Raw genomic sequence first — 18,332 nt, forward strand, 5'->3', positions numbered from 1 at the left:
CCCAAATTCCTGAAATGCCCCAGGTGTTCATGTTTTTGTGCCTGTTGTTCCCTGGAATACCACGTGGTACCCTGCTGCCCCTCCTTGTCTAGCTGATTCCTACTCCTCTTTCAAAACTTGATCTTGACCTCTAGCAATCCTCTCCTTACAGCAGCTGCCAGCGGGGCCAGGCACTTTTGCTTTTGTGCCTATTTATATCATAGTGGCTATAGTAAATTATTAATATCATTATTAAAAAGTATTAGTTAGCCATCATTGAGCTCATATTACTGTCAGGTACTGCGCTAAACACCCTGAAAACATCTCACTCTGCCCTCCCAACAGCCCCGTGAAGCAGGCGTGACCCCACCTGTTGTTTTAGAAAGTAAAGCCTCTCAAACCCACTTCTGCAGGTTGTCTGATTTGGCTCCTTGTTCATCGCATGGTCCTTCTTGGATTCCCCTCCTGCTTTCTATTTCCCCAGTATCTGACACACAGCTTGTCCTCGAACCACATCCTTTTCTTGCTTTCCTCTTGTGATCTCACTTGGCCCTGTGGCTCTAAATTCCATCCATACCTCCCTAACCCAGGCCTTTCCCCTTAACTCGGCCTTTCAGTTACTGAAGCTAGATGCGCTGGTGTCATCCTCTGCTCCACCTTTCTTTCCTTCTTTCTTTCTCTCCTTTCCTCCTTCCTTTTATAGATTTTATTTATTTATTTTTAGAGAGAAGGGAAGGGAGAGAGTGAGAGAAACATCACTGTGAGAGAGAAACATCAATCAGTTGCCTCCTGTATGCACCCCAACCGGGGGCAAACCGGCAACAGGGGTTCGTGCACTGACCCGAACTGAACCACTGACCTTTTGCTTTGCAGGACCACGCCTAACTGAGCTACATGGGTTAGAATCCATGTTTTCTCTTGTATCCCATATCTGATACAACAGCTAAAAATCCTGCTGGCTCAGCCTTCGAGATAGATCCAGAACTCAACCACTACTCACCGCCTCCCCTACTGCTAGGCCAGGCACCGTGTTTGCTTCCTCCCGGAAGTATTGCGAGAGCCTCCCAACTGGTCTGCTGCTCGTGCCCTTGCTCCTCAACACAGCAGCCAGGTGGTTCAGTTAAACTTAAATCAGCCTACGTCACTCCTTGACCTGAGACCCTCTGATGGCTCCCACTGTGCTCTAGGAAAAGCCTGAATCCCTACGATGGATGGCCCGTAAGGCCCTGTCAAACCTGCTTCTTCCCCACTCCTCTGACCTTATCTGCCCCTTGCCTTCCTTGCGCACCCCATCCCGGCCACTCTGGCCTTCTGGTATTCCCCACATGCAGCAGGCTCGCTCCCGAGTAGGGGCCTCGGCACTCGTTGTTCCCTCTTCCTGGAATGCTCTTCCTCTCAGCATCTGCTTAGGTCACCCGCTCACTTCTTTCAGGTCTTTGCTCAAACACTACCTTCAGGGATGTCTTTTCAAGACCACCCTCTAAACACTGTCGTCCCCCCACCCCACCACCACATGCAGACAGCTCAGGTCCTCATTTTCCTCCAAGGCATGTGTCACCATTTAGTACGTCTGAGGTACTTGATTGTTCCCACACAAGAATGTTAATGCCATGAAGTGGGGATTTTTCTATCATAAATTACTGTTTCCCCAGCACCTACAGCAGAGCTTGGTACACAGCGGGGCCTCAATTCTTGTTGACTGAATAACAGATGGAGAAATAAGGGCTCAGTTAAGGTTCTTGCCCAAAGTCTGCCTAGTGCAATGCTGGATTCTAGAGCCCTGGATCTTACGCTGAAATTATACCTTCCTGTTTATCAACTATCGTCCAGAGAGCCACAGGGGAGCCCCGACCTGAGGGCAAAGGAGGTTGTCTGAGATACTGGCTCATCCTGCTCAGGGGGTTGGGGCAGTGCTGGATTCACAGGTTTTTAGGACACACAGGGGCATCTTCCCCTCTGCCGTATTGTTTAGGAAATCGTCCCACCGGCAACTGCCCCGCACAGTGCTGTTTGCACAGGGCCACACCATCCCACTGTGGATCTCTTCTGCCTTCTCACCAACTGTACTCATCCCAACACATGTCACTCATTCACATCATTGTGGGCTCGGGTCAGAAGTTTTTGGATACAAGTTATCTGTCATTTTCTTTGCACAGAACCCAAAACAAAACTTAAGGCTCTCGAGTGGTACTTAGCCTTCTGCTGCTGCTGATAGAACACTCCGAACAGTGAAAGCTACATGAATTATACGTGAATGAAGAGTCTGAAGACTGATGAGAAAGAGCAGTGGAGGAAGACTTCCTCAGACAGGGGTTGGGGAGACATTAAGGACAAAAAGGTAAAGGGCAAGATGGGAACATCATTAGTTCTAAAATCGCTGGATTAACCCCAGGGATTCCGTTCTTATCCTAAACAGAGGTGGGACTTTGTAGCAGCTCTCAGGCATCAGCCAAGGGCCCAGACAAAGGAAGGCAGTCTACACCCATGACAGAGACTCCGCCTTCATTCAGAGGGGGGCCCTGCTGAGGGAGTAGTGCACTTGAGGTCTCGCCCTATTTCCTTCTACCCCCTGCATATCTGCTGAGGGGTGCAACGTGCCACCCTCTTCTCTCCGTGGTTGGCCTCTCTACACTTTCCCGTAACTGGTCAATACCTCAGGAAGCTACCAGCATCCTCTGGCCATGCCTACGCCTCTGCCATCCATAAGTTATAGGTGACCTAAAAATAATTACATACTAGAAAGCTTCCTTTACTCCTGCCACACATAAGGAAGTCCAAACAGGCAGTTGGAGCAGGCCAGACAGGCCCAAGACAATCTGAGGCTATAAAAATGGCGAGGGGATGGTTCTGAATGGAGCTTTTGAGAAAACACCACGAAAACTGGTAACGCTCGGGCGTGGAGCAGGAGGACGGCTCCGAAGAGGCCGGTGCACGGGAGGCACGGTGACGGCGTTGACCACTCAGCACGAGGGCTGTTTCTCCCCCCTGTGCTCGGTGTCCTACAACTCAGTGCCTCCAGGTAACAAACGACACACACACTTCGTCAAATCAAAGACAAAGCACATCAATCTGCTTGGACAATTTTAATGTTTCACTTGTGCAGAACTGAAATTCTCATTAAAGGCACAGAAGGAAGAAAAGGCAGTTAACACAGCATGGATTCGCAATAAAGAATGGGGGATAAAAATCACAAGACTGCTCCCCTTTGAGCCTTAGGGAAATAAATAATGCAGTACAAAACTAGATCTTTATTTTCATCGTATTTCCGTGTGAAGACCCAGTTATGAGCTGAGCAGACTTTCTGTCCAGATACCAGGGGAGCACAGCTGATCCACTTGGGACTAAACGCCCAGAAGGTAAATAAGCACTGACTGCGGGCGGGAGCTCAAGCGCAAAGGAAGTTCTCACACAGGAAGTGGACAGACGTTTGAGATGGTCGCATACACGGCTTTGGAAACTGGAAATCTTTCATGTCATTTGTTTTAAAAAGAAAAAGTATCTGCATATCAAGAAGTTTAATTTTTAAAACTGGAACCAGGCCCAATTAAATAGTACTTACAACTTATTAATTAATAAAAATTACAAAAATAAAAACCACAACTCTTCTGTCCTTGAAAGAGATAGAAAACTATATTTTTTCTTATAAGAGAATCATCAGCATTTTCACCTTTATGTGTCTTAAAATAGCATTTCTTCTTCTTTCCACATTTCATCACTTTAAAAATAGCAAACCCTGTTCTGTTTGGTGATTTCTGCTGAGTGAAAGGCTCCACCGCCACCTACTGAGTGAAAGAGTACACGTGAGGCAAAGGCTGAATGTTTGGAAAAATACTAGTTACCTCTCATGGGGTCATACCCACCAGGAGGAAGGAAAGGTAAAGACTGAGATTTTTTCAAAAACAAAACTCAAACCCAATGATTTAAAACACTCCACACATAATTTCTAGCCACGAAGCACTGCTGGGAACTCCCGAGCAGTGTGTACAAGAGGGGGAACGGAGACATTTGGCAGAACAGTAGGGCACATTTCTAACTGCGTTCATTTAAATGACATCGGCCTTCCCAATTATTGTCTTTCTTCCTTATATAAAACACTGATAAACCAGATTAAATCACAACAGCATGAAAGTAAAATCAAATCTCAACTTCGATGAACACAGTGGTTCGGAACCACTGCTTCTCCACGAGACAGGACTCAGAGAGGATGTGTCCTCTTTTAAACATACGCCCCCAAACACATTATATGCCGATTCCATATAAATGTGTAAATAAAACAAGTTCTGTATTTGCTCAGATAATTTTACAAGTTGATGGTAAATTCGCTGTTAAAGATAAAAGTATAAGCCTTAAAATTTCATCCAGTATTTTCATTAAGAAATGGATTATTATTTTTTTTTCTATTTATTTACTTTTAGAGAGAGAGGGAAAGAGAAAGAAAGGGAGAGAAATTTCAGTGTGTGACAGATACGTTGATTGGTTGCCTCTCGCATGTCCCCAACTGGGGACCTGGCTGCAACCCAGGCATGTGCCATGACTGGGGATTGAACCGGCGACTTTTCCGTTCACAGGCCAGCACTCAATCCACTAGGCCACACCAGCCAAGAAATGGATTATTAAAATAATTTTTGAAATGAGATAGTAAATGTATTGTCATCTGGGCTTTACTGTACTTAATAATTATCTTTAAAAAAAGTTTAAAAAAATCAAGAGCTGGAACATGCTGTCAGGACAGAAATAATCAGCAATGTCTTCAGTTGCAGGCCCCGGGCAACTCAGTCTTGTTTGGGACTTTTCAGAGCCTGAAGTCTCTCCAGTAGTGGAGGGTGAGAGTAATGCCACATTGAAAACAGCCAGTCAGAAACCGGGAACCCCAAGTTGTCCTTGTTCAGTTTGATTAAAGCAGAATATAAGTCTTTAGCCTTCCCAAGTTTCTTGGCAAATGCATCCGCTTGAAACTCAAATCTGCGGCTTAGAACTGTCAGGCAAAAAGAAAGAACCTGAAAAAATAAAATAAAAAGGTTTTAATCACTGCCCACCTCTTTGTTGTCACCGAAGGTCTCAAGAGCTAAGTAGGACTGGAGGGGAAGCACAGCTCAGGAAAGAGAAAGAGCAGGTCCAGAGAAAGATCACTAGTATTTAGGGAACCTGGGGTGGGGGAATTATAAATTGAGCCTTTCCCCACCTAATATATAGACCAGAAACAGTTATATATCCAAATGAACGGTATCCTTACCAAAAAATACTAATTTTTAAGAATCTGCTATTTGCCGGGCACTTTACATATTTCCCAACAATCCTACAAGGTAATTACTCTTGCTCCCGTTTTACAGGCGAGGAAGGTGAAGTTCTGTGAGGCTCGATAACTTGCTCAAGGTCACACGGCTAGAGGTGGCAGTGCTGAAACTCTCAGACTCCGAAGGCCACGCACACCACCCGCCTCTGTCAGTGAAGTCCCAATGGTTTATACTGACTTTTTTTCCTTTCTAAAAAAATATTCTTGATCATGTATCTACCTTTAGAGGATAATTATAGTCTTTACTGAGAATATTCTAAAAAATATGCTACATTCTAATGACAATCTCAAAATTAAATTTTCTACAATTTTCTGAGCTACGGAAGCACTGCTAGAATAGATTGGGTTGGCCAAAAAGTCCATTTAGTTTTTTGGTTTTTTAAAAAAGATTTTATTTATTTATCTTTAGAGGGGAAGGGAAGGAAAGAGGGAGAGAAATATCAATGTATGATTGCCTCTCATGTGTCCACTGTGGGGAACTGGCCTGCAACCCAGGCATGTGCCCTGACTGGGAATCGAACTGTGGTTGTTTGGTTCACAGGCCCATGCTCAATCCACTGAGCTACACCAGCCAGGGCTCATTTAGTTTTTTCTGTAAACTAAAAGACACATGTTTCATTTTCACCAATAACTTTATTGATTTGGATATTCTGAGTATGTCAGCTCTCTCCTGGGTGGTATAATAGTGACTGTTCTCAGTTAATGTCTTGATTTGATTGGCATCAACTTCAACTGGTCTACCCACCAAGGAGCATCGTCCAGTGAGAAAGAAATCTCCAGCATGAAACTTTGCAAACCACTTTTGACATATTTAATCAGTCACAACACCTTCTCCATACACAAATCTTTTTTTTTTGCATTTCAAATGCATTTTTACCTTTCTTGAAATAATAAAGCATGATATGCCGAAAATGCTGCATTTTCCTCAATATTAAAATGGCTAAACGGGGGGGGGGGGGGCTGGGATGGGAGAAATAGACAAAAAAAAACTGTACTTGAAAAATAACTACATAAAATTTTTTAAAAAATGGTTAAACAAAAATTCACCAATTTTGATTTTTTAAAAAAAATGCATGCTGATATGACAGCTGTCACAATACAATCTACCAAAATTGTTTCGAATGAAGTTAATGACAACTAAACTCTACTAGAGCCATCTTATAGGAAAAAATCCAAAGAACTTTTTGGCCAACCCAATACATATCCAGTCTCCAATGGTGACAGCTATGAAAGGAATAAATTTCATTTGAAAATATAAATTTCTAAAAAAAAATAATTTCTTTGCATACTGAAATATTACAGGTTGAATGATGTTATTTAAGATATTCCTTACCTTAAAATACTTCATCATTAAAAAGCTTAAAAAGTCTCTCCTTTGTACCTCTTATTGGCACTAGCAAATAGGAGTTTTCAAGTAAAGTCTGTGACGTGAAAGGAAGTATCTGCCCAGTAAGAACTGCTCAGAGTTGACCAGCTCCCATGTTCTGTAGAATGTACTATTGCTTAATAAATTTGCTATCTTTTTGCTAAACTACAAAACAAACAAAAACAAAACCAGAGTAAAGTCTGGGAGCTCCTTATATCTTCTAAGATTGTTCAAAACTAACAACTGAATTCTGCCTGAAATTTCTCTTCAGATCTTGAATATACTTTTTAGGACAGAATCATTAACTGGGGTGGGTGGGAGGCATGGAGGAATATCAGTCTCTCTGGATATTAAGTGTTCCAGTGTTTTCTTTTTAAATTTTCTTTTAAAAATATTTTATTTAGGCCCTGGCTGGTGTAGCTCAGTGGACTGAGCGGGGGCCTGCAAACAAAAGGATTGCGGTTCAATTCCCAGTCAGGGCACATGCCTGGGTTGCAGGCCAGTTCCCGGCAGGGAATGCACAAGAGGCAACCATACATTGATATTTCTCGCCCTCTCTCCTTCCCTTTGCCCTCTAAAGATAAATAAATAAAATCTAAAAAAAATTTATTTAGCCCCTGCTGGTGTGGCTCAGTGGTTGAGTGCTGGCCTGTGAACCAAAAAGTGGCCGGTTTGATTCCCAGTCAGGGCACAGGTCCCACACTTGGACCTGTGGGCCAGGTCCCCAGTAGGGGGCGCTTGAAAGGCAACCACACATTGTTTCCTCCCTCTCTTTCCCCCTTCCCCTCTCTGAAAATAAATAAATAAAATCTTTAAAAATATTTATTTATTTATTTATTTATTTATTTATTTATTTATTTTTAGAGGGGAAAGGAGGGAGAAAGAGAGGGAGAGAAACATCAATGTGTGAGAGAAACATAAGATAGGCTGCCTCTTGCCTCAACTGAGAACCTGGCTGGCAATCCATACAGATGCCCTGACTGGGAATCGAACCAGAAACCTTTCAGTCCAAAGTCCAGTGCTCAGTCCACTGAACCACACCAGCCAGGGCTGAACTGTTTGTTTTTGTATTTCACTGTAACACATAAACAAAGACATAAACAGATACTAACATGCAACTATCTGTTCTTACTCTTCCTTAACAGGGCGATTTCTCCCAGAAAGTCTCTTTCCTATTATGACCTCTTAAACACTAATATTAAATATGAGCTTTTCTGTTTAAATACCTAGTCTTTTTGAAAAAAAATATTATGGGCTTGCAAAGGTTGTTTTTTTTTAAGATTTTATTTATTTATTTTTTACTGAGAGGGGATGGGAAGGAGAAAGAGATGGAGAACATCAAACAGTTGCCTCTCACAGGCCCCCAACCAGGGACCTGGCCTGCAACCCAGGCATGTGCCCTGACCAGGAATCGAACCAGCGACCTACTGGTTTGTAGGCTGATGCCCAACCAACTGAGTCACACCAGTCAGGGCCTCTCCAAGGTTTTAAAAGTTAGTATCTCTGTGGATTAATCCCATTTCAAGTTATTCTAATATCCCACATATTTACTTAGACTTGTTTTGAAGTGAACTCAACTACTCAATCTGAGGAAACAAAACAAAATCCCCCAAGCAGCCCAGTTAGATGCCACAAAGGATAACCGTTCACCCACTTACAAGAGGACCCTTCCACTCAGCCGGAATCTAGTAACTCTTACTTAATGAATAGAACTATCTGGTTTCCCAGGCTATGGCAGGTTAGAGAAGAAAATTATAAAGGGCCCTGGCTGGTGTAGCCCAGTGGATTGAGTGCGGGCCTGTGAACCAAAGGATCGCGGTTTGATTCCTAGTCAGGGCACATGCCTGGGTTGCAGGCCAGTTCCCAGCAGGGAACGCACGAGGGGCAACCATACATTATTGATATTTCTCTCCTTCTCTCCTTCCCTTCCCCTCTAAAGATAAATAAAATCTTTAAAAAAAAGAAAATTATAAAGGATAGTGACCCCACTGGAAAGTCACAGTGATAGTAACAAGGGTTATCACCCTGTGAGGGAAGAGACAAGAAAATTAGTTCAATCAATAAATAGATAGACAAATGGCATAACTGCTGAAAAAGCAGAGCACTCTGGGGTCATTAGCATACATAATTCATTGATTATGAATTGTGACCTTGATTGCTGAATTGTGACAGAAGACAGAAATGACAATATCATTATAAGGCAGGCTGTAACCTCTTTAAGCAGTAACAGACTGTGTAAGGCACTTTATAAATACTTTCAACAAAACTTAAAATATAAAATTAGGTGCCCCGTCCCTACCCGGGGGAGCGAGCCTTCCGTCTCCCAGGCTCCAAGGGCCCTTCTTTCGCCTCCGACTTGTCTCCTGAGTCCACACAGCCCGCTGGCTCACTTCTACACCTCTCTAACTTTCTAAACAAGCTTTCTCTTACAATTTGGAAATAGAACCTTAATGCATAAAATTAAAACATTTAAAATTTAAAGATAGCTAAGTTCTCTGGAAAATTTGTTCAGTTTATGTGGCTAATGCTATAGAAATATGATCCGTTCCCCTCTTTTCTGGTGCCTTACCCTTCTCTCCCTTTTTATGAAGAAATAGAATTCATTCAGTTTATCTTAAAACCTTCTCCCAAGAAAGTATTCTGAGTGGAGATATCCCCAGATCCCCAATGTTATTTCTTGGTTTAATGTGGAAGCCTAATTAAATACAGCATGTGGTTACTATCAGATTTGTTAATAATCTCAGTAATCTATGGCTTGTATGTACGAAGCCCCACAATCACGCAATCACAGAGCAGGGGGTCTTAAACGTCACCCACCACAGCGGACCGATTCTGATGCAGAGTGCCCTGGGGTGGGGCCCTGGGGCTCTGTTCAAGCAGGTGATTAGGGAACAGACTCAGAGAAACACTCCCACAGGCTCCCTCATCTAGCCACATGAACTCAGTCCTTACTTGTTTTATCCCCTCAGACGCGGGCTTCACCCCAGCGCTGGTGAACACGTGGTCTCGGACACAGCGTTCCAACTGGCCATTTCTCTGTGCCAAGACTCTGCCAGGTGCGCTACATCAAGGTCTGCATTGCTAAAGTCTAATTCTCCACTTTTCTCCCTAACAGCATGCAACAAGAATTTGTTTATTTGGCCTTGGGTTTTTCTGCCCAAGCAGAAAAACTTCTTTTTTTTTGTATTGGTCAGTAAATCAAGGGATGGAAGACTTTGTTTCATTTTCTTGTTAAAACTGTAGTTTTATTCCTTTTTTCATAACCCTACGGGGTCTAGTTTTCAAACCGGCAAGGACATGCGTGAGATTATTTTAGAGATTATACATTACCTCATTGTAAGGTGAAAAAATAAACTGGAAGATGATCAACAGTCCAATGAGAGTGGGTTGGCTGTCAAAAAAACCAAATGCAGCAAAAAGCTCCTTTCGACCAATTAACACAGCGAACAAGAAGAAACACAGGAAAGAATTCATCTAGAAAGAAGGACACACGATTTCTAAGTTATCACTAGGCTGATTTCACTGTAATACCAAAAAGCAGAGTAAGACATCCTGGTGTGACTTTAAGAATTATTAGTGTAAGGGCAGAAAAAGGCGGTTAGGTAGTTTCATAGTCTCACTTTCACTGTAAAAAGAAAAATAAAATTTCCCTAAACGCACGGTTTTCTCTAGAGACAGGCTTAAGTGGAGCCTCCTATGATTGAGGGTTTAAAGTGGCCAAGAGTAATGGGGTATTTTCTTCCTGTAAAAAGTTAAAGGGCTAGAGTGGATTCTGGCTTCATTTGCACTCGACCATAATCAGACACAAGGCTTCCCACCTGACCTCGAAGTGCGGGCTCAATAGAAACAGGCTTCCCTTGAATTCTCTTTAGGACCAACGGAGCCGAATGTTGCAGTTTGAAAGGTCCAAGGAAAAAGCAGATCTTTAACAATATATGAGAGGGAAAGAATTCCAAAGTCTGAACCAGTAAACTTGGAGAATAAATACCATTCCTTTCCCTTAGCAGATGTGGATCTTGGAAGCCACATATACCATATTTAAGGGTAATGTACCACCGATTTGCCAGATGACCCAAAAGCTGCCAGCTCAGAGCGGGCCCAAGCGCACAAGAAGGATGCCCAGGCTGGACGAGCAGTTCTTCCCCTCAGCCTTTAGAACTCAGCAGATCCGACACGGACAACTCCACTCACAGCGAAGGCCCTAGAATCGTACACTATGAGCTCCGTTTCCATCAAGTGACCACAGTCCTTTTGAAAAACAACCTCTGCTCTGCTACTGGGCTCTGCAAGGACTGATTCTTGACCATGGGGCACCATGGTCCTGCCACCTGAGCTGCTCCTCCTGACCTGGATGCTTCCTGGCCCACCTAGCGAGGACACTGGTATGCCCAGAAGCACTCCAACATCAGGTCCATACAGGAGTGGGGATGAAGAAGGTCATGAAGGCAGAAGTAAGTTAAATAAGCAGGTGGCTCATACCCCTGGTATGACAACTCCCGACATCTGTTGCCCCTCAGTCAGCCCTTACCCTGCGGAGTCCCCTATAATCATTTACTTGGGAAGGAAACATGTCAGCCTGCTTTACAAAGAACACAATACGCTGGCACCAGCCTAAAGTGGGACGCTGTGGCATCACAGTGCCACTTGAGGACGGCCCTGGAAGACAGCGGTGAAAGGAAATTCTCCCCACGAGGAACTTGAAGAAATTTCTCTCACTGTTCACTCAGTCTGGAAGCAGAGAGGGTCCAGGCTGAGGATGTAAATCCTAATTCACCGGCAGTGGGCAACCTCTGGTTTGGCCGGATGATCAGCGCCTTGGGAACAAGAGGATGGCTAACCAGGAGATTTGGAAAAGAGGGATGTGGGAAAAATTGACCCTGAGTGCGATTATTCCCATACAGAGGAGGTTCTGATCCCATGGAGAAGGTGCCTGCTCTGTGGATGTCAACCCGTCTCTTTTCCCAGCCACTCAAGAACTGGGTCGGGGGGCCCATGAACAAAGTGGCCAAGGAGGCAGGGATGGAGTCAGTGTGTTGGTCAACAACTGCCTACTGCTGGGTACCCAATTTATTTTTGGACGAGGCAATCAACCCCAACCCTGATCAAGTACCACACCTTAGGGACCAGCCCACAGCCTCATGGTAAGCTGATTCCATTGGACCTGTTTTCAAGAAACAGGCAGTGATTTTCCTTATTAGACGAAATACTTGCTTTGAACTTGGATTTGGACTTATTTAACATCTTAGTCACTATTGTGTATCCATACAACACAGCTTCAAAGCCAAGGAACCCATTTTTATACCTACTGATGTAAGGGGACAGGAAAGTGCCACCAGGGAGGCACTAAGTCTTCCCACACAATCCATCTCCCAGAACTGGCTGGCCTTTTAGAAAGGTATAAAGTCCCACTTACGTCCCAGTTAAGGCCACACATGCTCAGATCCAGTCAGCGGGATGGAGTGCTCTTTCCCTCAGAGCCTGAGAACTTGTGGGCACTCTGTGAGTTTAGAGATATTGATACCCAGGGGGGGATGTTAACAGGAATTGTTACTTTCTGATTTTTCCAGTTTATTTTTGATGGATGTATAATGACTTTTAAATGAGGAAAACTGTTTTTTTTTAAAGGATTTATTGTCTACCTCACTTAGGCCCACTCATTTTGAACCTTACAGCTCCTGCAGCTGAATGACTCAGGAGGTAGTGATGACAATAAACATTTTACAATACTCACTACTTTCCAAACACCGCTATAAACTCTTCACATGCATCAACTCATGTAATTCATTCTCACATCATTCCTACCAGGTATTATAATTCAGTACGGAAATGGTGGCAGACAGGGCTCCAGGAAGGTGCCTGAGGTCACCCACAGCAGCAGTGCGTGAGTCAGGGAGCTGTGACTCAGAGCCAGGGGCCAGGCTGCAGAGTCTGTCTTAACCTGGCTACCAAGTGACCGCTCCTACCTGCCATTCCTCTAATTTGGCTACCGTTCTGTAAAAAGAGAATCATCACTTTGAACTTACCTGGCTAATAATGATATTTTTGACAGTGTGTCCCAACTTCCAATGCCCCAGTTCATGGCCCAGTACAGCAAGTACCTCCTCGTTTTTACATCCTTGTTTCTTATTCTGAATCAAAGAACAAATTGAAAATAAATTATCGAGAACCTTCACAAAGTTTATGCCTTTTAACCCAGTGAAAGCCCATCTTTGATTCCAACTTAAGGAAACAATCTGACTTGTGTGCAAAACTGTTCTTTCACTTAACAAACATTCTCTGAGCCACTCTGTGTTAGACACTGGGTAAAGTGCTGAAGACAGAATCATGAACAAGACATATTCTGAGTTCATGCAGCTTACAGTTGAATTCACATTAGAAAAAAATGGAAAAAACACAATCTTATCAATAGGACAGTATTTAAATAAATTGTGGCGAGGTCATAAGGCAGCCATATCATAAACCCACTGGAAATTCTGTTCTCAAAAACCATGTTGTGACAATCGGGAAGCACTCACGATGAACGGAGTGGAACAACCGCTACAGACTATTAGTGACATTTCAAAGGTTATGTTCTGACAGGGGAAAAATGGTTTAATTAAGTGAAGAAAGCAAGAAACAAAACTAAAAACACAGTCTGATTCTCATTAGGAAATAATGTGAATGTGTATATAAAAACACACAAATCCAGGAACACAGACTGGAAGTATTCAGTGCATCAAAATGTCAACAGTAGTTTTTTTCTCTATGGTAGAAGTACAGTGATGTTAACTAGTTTATATCTTTCTTATATTCTAAATTACGTACACATAAGCACAAATCACTTATGACCTTCAAAAATACACCAGAAATTGCCATGAAAAATTGAGACTTCCAATTTAAAATGGCAGAAAGAACATTCACATCTAATTTTAGTCCCACCGAAACCCCCAATAAAATGATAACACCCCCCCATAGATAAAAACCGCCAAGAATGGGACAAACAGTAGCAGTGACAACAGCAACATTTTGGAAGCAGGAGGGCAGATGGAGAAAAGAGAACTGGCCTCATTCACACCAGAGTCTTCAAAGCACTTGGGGAGGAACAGCAATGGGTACTGTGGAGCTGGGGAGGTGGGTGAGGTGACTTAAATCAGGATTAGGCGAGAGCTGTTTGAGAAGGAGTTAGGGCCCTGGATTCCTTCTCCAGCTCTACACCAAAAGCCAACGGCTCCTGGCTCCTCCCTCATCCGGGCAGAACCCTGAGGGTTTGCTGTCTGGATAGAGCAAAAGAAGAGGACCTTTCACGTGAGGGCTCACTGAGCTTGTCAATAAAGAAGACAGTGGCTGTAGGACACCAGCCAAAATCTGCCTGTAGGCGGGGCATGAGACAACTAACACACAGGGTGTCAGAGCTGGCAGTAAAATGATGAATGGGGCTGTGGTGATGGCTGTGCTGCATTACGAATACGTCCACCAAAAAACAACCACATTTACACACTTTAAAATGGTGCAAATGGTAAATTTTACCTCAATTTTTTTGAAAAGTAAAATGATTACACAACATGTAGTAAGCATTAACCAAAAGAAAGCTGGTAGCAGTATTAATATCAGACAAAATCAACTTAAAGGCACAAAGCCTTCTTAAAGAAGGTCACAACTGAATGCTAAAGGCTCAGTTTAACAGGAGTATACATTAATCCTAAATTTTCATGTACCTAATACTGGTACCTCAGAATATATTAAATAAAAAATGTCAGATTTGTAAAAAAACCTGACAAATCTATCATAATAGAGGATGTTAACATACCTCTCAATCACTGAAACATGAAGCAAATGAAATATCAACAATGATAAAAGATCTGAACAAAATAATAAAAAGCCTGATCTATTGGAGACATATAGCATCCTGCAACAAGCAATTAGAAAACATATGCCCTAGAAAGTGAAGGCTAAAGGTTCTGAATTAACTTTAGCTACTCAAAAAACCAAACAAAACAGATGAGCATGGGACTGATTGAGCCTTATTGGTGTAGACAAATGCAACCCAACGGGAACACAGGCAGCAGGAGTTGTTGGAATCCAGGTGTCTCCCCTCTTCTCCCCTCTTTCACCGGTTCCTCATTTTTAAGGAAAACGACCACTTAAAGCAAAGCTCATTAGATGCGTAAGAAAAGGGATCAATTAAAGATATTTGCAAGATAGTTTTTACATTTATTTTATCTTTTCACTCTAAACATTAGAATATAGGTCAGAGTACACTTGGTAGAGAAAGAAAAGAATGAGATAACTAACCTAGTTCTTTCAGTATCTAAGAGAAACGTGTACTGGCACCTTCAGGGCATGCCCACTAAAAGAGAGTAATGAGCTAATGCACTAATTAAGAGACATCTACTCTAAGGGGGGAAGTTAAGAGGTACAACTGAAGACTTACATACAAAGATATTCACTGCAATAACATTTTTTTGGGCAAGAACATTTTTAAAAGCATGAAATTGGTAACAACCCCTATTCCCAACTAAGATTCCCAGTTAGACATGATGGTTAGTTGGATCATGAATGATTTTGTTATGGCCCTCATGGGTGTGGCTCAGTTGGTTGGGCTTTGTCTTGCAAAGTGAAAGGCTGCTGGTTTGATTCCTGGTCAAGGCACATCCCTGGGTTGAGGGTTTGGTCCCTGGCTGGGGTATGGCCGAGTCATTAAGAGGTGACCAACAGATGTTTCTCTCTCACATTGATGTTTCTCTCCCTCTCTTTCTCTCTCCTTCCTCTCTCTCTAAAAATAAAATCTTTAAAATAAATAAGTGATTTTGTTATTGATGTTTTCTAACTTTTCTATTATTTTATTAATAAGCAAAAATATGGCTGTTTTTGTTTAATAATTATAATGACGCTAACTCCTATTCAGTAGTGGCTTATGCACCAGACAGTGAATATTAAGTATTTTACATACAGTCCATTCATCTCCATCTCTATAAGGCAGGTATCATTAGCCTCATTTCATATAAATTAAGACCGTTTTCAGCCTTCTGTTTTCACTAGTTACCTGCTTCCCAATATGAACTATCAATTCTTAACAACCAGTTCTTGCTGTGGCTGGTGTGACTCAGTGGATGGAGTGCTGGCCCATGAACCAAAAGGTCACCAGTTTGATTCCCAGTCAGGACACATGCCTGGGTTGTGGGCCAGGTAGGTCCCCCCACCTGGGAGGGTGTGAGAAGCAACTGATCGATGTCTCTCTTGGATACTGATGTTTTTCTTTTTCTCCCTTCCCTCCCCCCTCTCTAAAAGTAAATAGATATTAAAAATAAAACCAAACAAACCCAGTTCTTCATCAGATAGCTCAGACTATAGGTCCGACATCTGGACTGAGGCAGCTATTCAGAACGGTACAGGGGTCACATTCAAAGATATGAATGAAAAGAGCTTAAATAAGGATCGCTTTCCAGAAAAGGGGATTTACTTATTTGTTGTAGAGTCTTAGGCAGAACTAGATTTTCTTTTCTTCCCACACTGATTTCATATAAAAGAGCGGAAATAAACACCACACATATTTACTTATCTATAGTATTAACACTCTTCTTTTTATATAAAATTCATACACTGATTCATTTGATCCTTACAACACTAAGCTGGACAGGACAGAAAGTATTATCTTCATTTTGGAGAGGAAGAAAATTAAGAAGGTGAGAAATCAAAACCGCTCTGGCTCGTGTGGCTCCATTGGTTGCAGCATCAGCCCATAAAATAAAGGCTGTGGGTTCAATTCTGGTCAGGGCACATACCTCAGCTGCAGGTTCAATCCCGTCAGGATGCATGCGCAAGGCAACGGGTTTCTCCCTCCTTTTTTTTTTTTTTTGATTGATTTGAGAGAGAAGGGGGAAGGGGGGAGAGGGAGAGAAACATTGATTTGTTTTATGCATCATTGGTTGTTTCATGTATGTGCCCTGACCGGGGATCAAACCTGTGACCTTGGCATATTGGGACAATGCTCCATCCAACTGAGCTACCTGGCCAGGGTGAGAAATTAAAATGTCTTGCTTCACATCGTCTTGCTAATGAACAGTGGGTAAAATTCAAACCCACATCTTTGGAGCCTGTGCCACTTCTATTCTGTCCTACTTATGAGCTGGGGAGACTTTTACCAACCCTGGCACTTGCTTGGGCAATACTTGTTTTCTTCTACCAAAGGGCAGCTTTTCTGTACAGCTTTTATATGGTTTTCATTTTCCTTTCATTTAAACTGCTTTTGACACAGGTTGTTCAAATTATGTGCTCCATTTGTCTCCTGAAGGGTAAAATTCCAGAGAATAAGTTCCCTAGACATTATAAAAATATTTATAGCTGGTACAGAGACATTCGAAAGGTTCATAGTGGTTCTTTCTCAGAGGAATTTCCGGTAACTGTGCTGCTCTTCCTGAAAGTTCTGTTAAAGATGAAACGACTCAACACCGTCCTTGCCTCCCCCTGCCCTGTACAGTGGGGGTCGGGGGCAGGTGCTGGATAAGCTGCTGTTTCCTAAACATCTGCCGCATCTGTGTAATCTCTATGTGATTACTTACTATCTTTTTTTCCATTTTTATTTTTTTATACTGAGAACATTTTTTTCACTGCTTTGAGAGAGAGAGAGAGAGACATCAATATGAGAAAGAAACATTTGGCGTGGGCTGGGATGGGGGTAAAAGGCAGAAAACTGTACTCGAACAACTAAAATAAAATAAAATTAAAAAAAAAAAGAAACACTGACTGGTGGCTTTCTCCTCTGTGCTCTGATGGGGGTTGGACCCGCCACCTGGGCACGGGCCTCGTCCAGAAATCAAACCTGCGACCCCTTCCTGGGTCTACAGGACAACGCTCCAACTAACTGAGCTACGCTACCAGAGCTTAATATCTTTCTTCAATCCAATTTACTTTTTAAAACTTAGCCTTATCCTAAATGACAATATTCATGAAATCATAACATGCTAATTTTATTTTTCCTAATATACATTACTAAACAATAGCTATTCAAATTCCAAATACTGATACACTCTCCAAAATCACCTCGCCAGCCCTGACTGTGTAGCATTGCCGGTTGAGCCTCAGCCCACGCATGAAAGGTTTCCAGTTTGATCCGGGTCAGGGCATGTGCTCGGGTTGTGGGTTCAGTCCCCCGTTTGGGGCGTGTACACGAAGCAACTGATTGATGTTTCTCACCTTCTTTTTCTTCCTCCCTTCCCCTCTCTCTAAAAATAAATAAATAAAACCTTAAAAAATAATATGAAACCAGCTCACCAGGGGGACACGCACTTACTGTAAGCAGTACAGCTAATGGGTGTTGAGTCCATCTCGACCTTCTCCTTCACCCCACAACGTAGCAATTACCAAGCACTTTAAATCCATCTTTTATTGTGACCCTTCCACTCATTCTGACCTTTCGCTCTAGCGCAGGCCCTCATTATTTCACGCCTAGCTTGGATACCTTGAGGCAACAGGCCCTAGAAGCCTCCAATCTTTCCTCTACCTTATATGCTGTCCCCAGATTTTAACCTTCCTAAAACAAGCTTTGGCCTTTACTCAAGTCCATCTAAACTGCCCAGGCCACTGGAGACACCCACTCCATGTCTTCAGGAAGGAGCATTTTATAAACTGGTCCTCGCCTAACTTTCTCCATTTATGAGAATTCATTCAATCATTGGTCTCAGGGCAGCCACTGTGTAGTTTTCTTTTCCTCTCCAT

At 42.7% G+C, this 18,332-nt stretch overlaps 1 protein-coding gene across 2 annotated transcripts in view; it reads right to left on the reverse strand.

Moving 5' to 3' along the window:
* Window positions 1–3,027: 3,027 nt before the first annotated feature.
* ZMPSTE24 (zinc metallopeptidase STE24) overlaps window positions 3,028–18,332 on the reverse strand; it is a 40,322-nt gene continuing 25,017 nt past the window's right edge. For both annotated transcript variants that reach the window (XM_037149491.2, XM_037149493.2), the window contains exons 8-10: window positions 12,662–12,766; window positions 9,969–10,112; window positions 3,028–4,976 (exon numbers count right to left, since the gene is read on the reverse strand). In XM_037149491.2, the coding sequence (XP_037005386.1) occupies window positions 4,752–4,976; window positions 9,969–10,112; window positions 12,662–12,766 (474 nt within the window). In that variant the 3' untranslated portion in view covers window positions 3,028–4,751. The remainder of the gene's footprint in view (window positions 4,977–9,968; window positions 10,113–12,661; window positions 12,767–18,332) is intronic.

The sequence above is a fragment of the Artibeus jamaicensis genome, unplaced genomic scaffold (assembly GCF_021234435.1).
Source record: "Artibeus jamaicensis isolate MK-2021 breed Jamaican fruit bat unplaced genomic scaffold, CSHL_Jam_final scaffold_847, whole genome shotgun sequence".
Lineage (NCBI taxonomy): Eukaryota > Metazoa > Chordata > Mammalia > Chiroptera > Phyllostomidae > Artibeus > Artibeus jamaicensis.